At 41.7% G+C, this 6,000-nt stretch overlaps 1 protein-coding gene across 1 annotated transcript in view; it reads left to right on the top strand.

Annotated features, from left to right (window-relative positions):
• The first annotated feature begins 334 nt into the window (after nt 1–334).
• Nucleotides 335–6,000, top strand: part of LOC126199535 (myrosinase 1-like) — a 28,028-nt gene continuing 22,362 nt past the window's right edge. Inside the window, exons 1-2 of the mRNA XM_049936456.1 lie at nt 335–500; nt 2,177–2,310. Coding sequence (XP_049792413.1) covers nt 335–500; nt 2,177–2,310 — 300 coding nt within the window. The remainder of the gene's footprint in view (nt 501–2,176; nt 2,311–6,000) is intronic.

Here is a 6,000-nt window from a genome sequence, read left to right as displayed (position 1 = left end):
GCAAAACACCTCGCGGCAGATAAACTGCCGTTTGAAGCAAACACCGGGGGAAATTATTCGCTGGGCTTATCTTACACCATAATTCTCGTCGCCGTAACAAAAACAGAGTTTGCTTACTTTTGCTTTAACGTTCGAGCTCACCAAACACGCATCTCGTGCCACAAAAGCGGACTACAAACAAGATGTTACGAAGGTCACACCCACGCCCAGCCAAAAATTTCTGTGATCCTTTAGTCGACATTGAGTACTCAAATCTCACTGGAAGCTCGTCTTACAGCTAGATTAGCCAGAGAAGTAGAATATAAAACGGCACACACACAAGCAGATCACAACGATGAAGATGAGGTCCTCCGTGTGCTTGCTCTTGCTTCTGGCAGCCGGTGTCCTGGGTCGCCCGGGAAGACCTGGAGCACGAGGACCTCCCAACAAATTCCCCAAGGACTTCATCTTCGCAGCTGCCACCGCGTCCTACCAGGTGGAGGGCGCCTGGAATGAAGGCGGTAAGAACTCTTTGTCTCCGTCATCTGAAACATTCAGCATTACCAACGCTTAACCACCAACTTGATCTTTTTTCTTCAAAGACAGGAATGTGGTGAAAGACCATTCTCGTGTGCAACTTGTGAAGGCGATCATACTTCTCACTAAAATTTTTTCAGTAAGTGAATATAGCGAAGTTGATAAACATGGAATATACAACTATCCACCCTCTTCATCGAGAAATAAAACTAAATAAACAACCGGAGATAATTGATGGCAGAAAGGAGAAGGAAGATATACTGACAACTGATTCTGAAAGACTGAAAACGTATTTCTTTGAAAATATTTTCGAGTATGCGATGGATTCACGGCATCGTGTTACTCGCAAACGATAGAAAGTCTTCTGGAGTAACTTTATTGGCTGCCAATACTGCAAGGTGCGGGAGGCATTCCGATGTTTTAATGACGTGGAATTGGGTTACCGGGTCCAGGCGACAAGATCACCGTGTCATAAAGGCTACATCGAACTGCTGGACAACATAGTTTATCAGAATTCCTTGTCATGTTAACAATGATCGTAACATTACCAAATCGTGCGGTCTAAGGCTCCTTGCCACGGATCGCGCGGCTACCCCCGTCGCAGGTTCGAGTCGTCCCTCGAGCATGGGTGTGTGTTTGGTGTCGTTAGTTTAAGTTAGATTGAGTAATATGTAGGCCTAGGGACCGATAACCTTAGCAGTTTGGTCCCATAGTAACTTACCACAAATTTTCAATTTTCTTTTCCATTACCAAATCCGTCATCTAAGATGCCGATTTTCATATCCATCTGTCTAAATCTTTGGCTAATTGCTGTGAGGAAGTTTCAGGAGCAATCAAACCTCGGGGCTGCTACAGAAAACTTTAACCTATGTGAAAATCTTCAGTAGGACCTGAAACAACGTCAGAGTCGATAGTCACTTAACGTGCCAAACGCACACGAATTTTTGTGGTGTGGTTTCCTTACATACAAATTTTCCGCACTTCACAGGAATTATCGAGGCTCAAGGGGGTCACAAATGTTATCAGAACAATGGTACCTAAGTTCTTTTCTGGTGAGCATACATTTCATCCAGCAATACTCCTCCGGCCGAGTTCAATCAGTAAACCAAATACTACTATCATTCTAAAGATTTTATGATAGGTTTCGCTAACCCTCAGCATCCTGAGAAATATGTGCGAAGAATTCATGCAGAGTGTTCTTTAATGTAAGCTGGCGGATGGAGAACAAAAATAATTACTAGTACTTATTATTTTTCCTTTGCACAATCGTTTAATTGCTGACTAGTAGTGGCACAGGCTGCCGACCGCTACGCACGATACGGTGGCTTGCGGACTATGCATGTAGATGTAGATGAATTATCAAGGCTCAGGGAGGTGACAAAAGTCATCAGAACAATGGTACGTAAGTACTTTTCTGGAGAGCAAATAGTTATCCACAAATACTCCTCTATCCGAGGTCATTTAGTAAATCAAATACTATTCTCATTCTAAGGTTTTATATTAGGTTTTGCTAACCGCCAGTATCCTAAGATACATTCACGAGGATTCCATGCAGAGTGGTATTTAATGGAAGTTGGTGGATGGAGGGCAAAAATAATTATCCGTACTTATTATTTATCCTTTGTACCATCTTTTAACTGTTGATCAATCTGTGTTGCAGGCAAGGGTGAGGGCATTTTCGACCGCATGTTCCACACAATTCCCAACATAACCACTGATGGCAGCAATGGCGACGTGGCGTGTGACTCCTACCACAAGTACGAGATAGACATACAGCTCGCCAAGGATATGAACGTGAGTGTTGTTCGCAGTTGTGTTAATCTTACGACATAGTGGTGATGCTCTACAAAACTATTTTAATGCCTAGTGTGATTTTTGATTCATTATTTACTGATATACAAAACGACAGCGCAGCAGTTTCGGGATTCGTAGCAATTTGTCAACTGACGATGCTTATAGTGCGCAGCTTGAAATATCAACACTGATTTCAGTTTTCTAGATAAACCGAAAATTGAGAACATTGTTCGCCTGATAGCTTTCGTTAAGAGTTGACTGACTAATTACATCACTTGGCAATTGCTACGGCATGACCGACACCTGCTAAGGAACAACTGCCAATTGGTATGGTACAATCATAGACCATATGTTGTGTTGGCAGAAGAGCCAACACCGTGTTACTAGAGGAGGCCGAAATGCACGCGTTTTAGCTCACGCAGGTTGGCGTGAGGAGGGAAGAATTATACTGGCGTGAGGTCTGGAACATGACAAGGAATTAGAATTCAGAGAGCGGACGTAATTAGTTTGATGCTTAACTTTAATCCATTAATGATGGCCTCGTGATGACTGGATGTTGTGTGATGTCCTTAGGTTAGTTAGGTTTAAGTAGTTCTAAGTTCTAGGGGACTGATGACCATAGGTGTTAAGTCCCATAGTGCTCAGAGCCATTAATGATGAACGTCGCCCTTGACGGTACATGATTCACAATATTATCTGTTCAGAATAGTAATTGAATATGGCGCCTTGCTAGGTCGTAGCAAATGACATAGCTGAAGGCTATGCTAAACTGTCGTCTCGGCAATTGAGAGCGTATGTAGACAGCGAACCATCGCTAGCAAAGTCGGCTGTACAACTGGGGCGAGTGCTAGGGAGTCTCTCTAGACTAGACCTGCCGTGTGGCGGCGCTCGGTTTGCAATCACTGATAGCGGCGACACGCGGGTCCGAAGTATACTAACTGACCGCGGCCGATTTAAAGGCTACCACCTAGCAAGTGTGGTGTCTGGCGGTGACACCACACCATAGATACCATAGACTACACATGACGTCATTTTACTGAAACCAACATCTAAGTCACGTGACTCGGGGCACTAAGCCAAGCAAGTCATTAACCCTCTAACGGCAAGGTGAAGTTTCCTGACATAAACGGTAAGGTGGGGTTGGATCAGACCCCACCCTCCAAATATCGATTTTTCGGGGTAAAATAAAAAATGAATAATGGGAAAAAGTTTTACTATCAATTAAACACATATAATATTTCTTATAACATGTTTTTTTTTTAATTTTTACAGTCAATAAGTAAGAACATAAAGTACTTTGGAAAAAAATAGGAACTTGATTGCAAAAAATACCTTAATAGAAATATTCTCTATAAATTTATTGAAAACATAGTAAAAATCAATAGATTCAGTCATCAACTAGGAATTTGAGTGCTTTAGAATTTCTAAAGATAGGAACTAAATGAGAAACATCTCTTACTACTTGTAGAAAATAATTATAGTGTCAGCAGTTTCGAAATATAAAGTTCTCAATAATAAATGTCTTTGTACACATAATGTAATAGGAATAAATAATAAATGTATAATGTTATCCGGGAAACGATCACATACAGCCCTGAAAATACATATTTCGCACAATTTATCACATCTCAGTTTCTTTACAGCCAGGGCATATAAAAACTTTGTCTCCCCACATATAGAACGATTACACTTACTACAAAAATCATTCCCCTTCCTATCTTTTGATCTGTCACAAAAATCACATCTTCTTTTCTTTAGTGGCTGTGCTTGGGTAGGCTTGTCTAATTCGATTGGTTCTTTTTCTAAAAGTTTTCCAATAGACGAACGGAGCTCACGGGGAAGATGTGTGTTATTCGAACTCTTTTCCATAAGAGGTTTTGTCAAGGAGAGCGCAAGATTTATGAGAAATGATATTCTCACGTCATTTGAAAAGCTGTCCATTTTGCTATTGCTTTTGTAAATGATAAAACTATTTATAGCAGCGATGTCTAAAATAGCATAAAAGTACCGCATGGGCCATCTTCTCGATTTTCTTTTTGTGGTCCTGCTGTGGCAAAGCATATCTAATACATCGACCCCTACTTAAGTTAGACTGTAGAACTCCACAATTTCAGGCTTATTTGATTTTTCATTTATCTCTCCAGAGAAGTGCATAGACGATATCAGTAAAACTTTTTTATTTTTCATGGGGGTAAATGACACCACAGTTTTGTCGTCCTGATGCATAAATGTTGAAGAGCCTACTGGAGCGGAAAGCAGCATTGATGGTGGTATTTGCGGTTTGTTCCTCCTCAGTGTACCTACAAATGTGAGTTTCTTTTGGAGGAGGGCGTCAGTCACCTCCAGTGAGGAGAACCAATTGTCCGCTGTAATGTTTCTATTAGAACCCCTGATAGATTCCGTCAGGCGCAAAACATACTGGGCAGGTAAAGGCAAATCTCCAGGTCTCTTCTTTATTCTGTTGTCCTTGTCACTGTATGGAATGCCACGCAAAAAATAGAATGTCCTTGCGTCGCATAGTGACGTAACCCATATTTGTCGGGTTTCGATGGGATATACGTTTTGAATGGACAGGCACCCCGAAAACTCAGTAGAGTCTCATCTACTGTGACATATTCAGATGGACTATAATTTTTTTTCACTGTTAGATTCAAACATGTCCCACACTTCTCTGAAAGCCGCAAAGTTGTCGTTGATTTTTCTGGCCTCTTTGGTGGCTTTATCATCGAAGCGAAGGTTTTCTAGAAGAAATGCAAACCTTATCTTGCACATAGTGCAACGGAATACCGGAGGTCCATAGGTTGCTGAGAACACCTCATCTACACAGAGCATAGAATTTTTTAGGACACCACTCATGAAGAGAAGGCCCATCAACCCTTTTATTTCAACGCTCTCAGTTGGTGAATGAAACCACTGGACCGTATTGTACATATGCCTAGATTTCTCGATTTCAAGACTTGTGTGCAAAACAATTTTTTCTATAATTTTCGAATCTATAAATAATAAAAATATTTCCAATTCACTAGTGACCTCCCTTGCTTCCCCACGTGGACCAGGGAGATGAGTAATAACATTGGACGCTGGTCTCCTAGAAAATTTTGAATGGATGGGTTTGTTGGTCCATATTGTCTCTAAGTCTTTACCTAGCTCAAAATTTCTCTCATCATCTACATCTGACTGAGAATTATCAAACTCGACTGCTCCTGCCGCACAATGAAATACATGCTCCTCGTCATCAGTATTAAATAATACATCATCCTCGGTTTCTGAACAGTTTTCTGCATCGATATTGTCGCCATCCTCTGGCTCAGCCTCCTGTCGGAGAAACTCGTTGTATATCTCCTCAGGAGTTCTAAGGAGTTGATGTGCCATTTTAGTAAGATACTAGAAGAGAAAACAAAACTTAGATGTAATATAAACATCAATATGGGGTTGAATCCTCCCCACAAAAGAAACTAATAAGTGTGAAGTAAACAGTAAGGTGGGGTCGGATCCAACCCGAGCGCGGGTAATGTAGGTTTCGGATAGAGAGGGAAGCAGCAGGTCACTCACCAGACTGACGCGGCCTCCTCAGCGTTCTCGGGACGATTGGCTGGTAGGGTAGCTGGAACCACAGCGCTCTCAGAAAAGGGAGTGGGGAGTTATAAACAAAACAGACTCTCTGGGGTCGGATCCAACCCCAGCCTTACC

This window comes from Schistocerca nitens, chromosome 8 (genome assembly GCF_023898315.1).
Source record: "Schistocerca nitens isolate TAMUIC-IGC-003100 chromosome 8, iqSchNite1.1, whole genome shotgun sequence".
NCBI classification, from domain to species: domain Eukaryota; kingdom Metazoa; phylum Arthropoda; class Insecta; order Orthoptera; family Acrididae; genus Schistocerca; species Schistocerca nitens.
The sequence above is the reverse complement of the archived record's forward strand: the minus strand, read 5'-3'. Positions and strand labels throughout refer to the sequence as shown.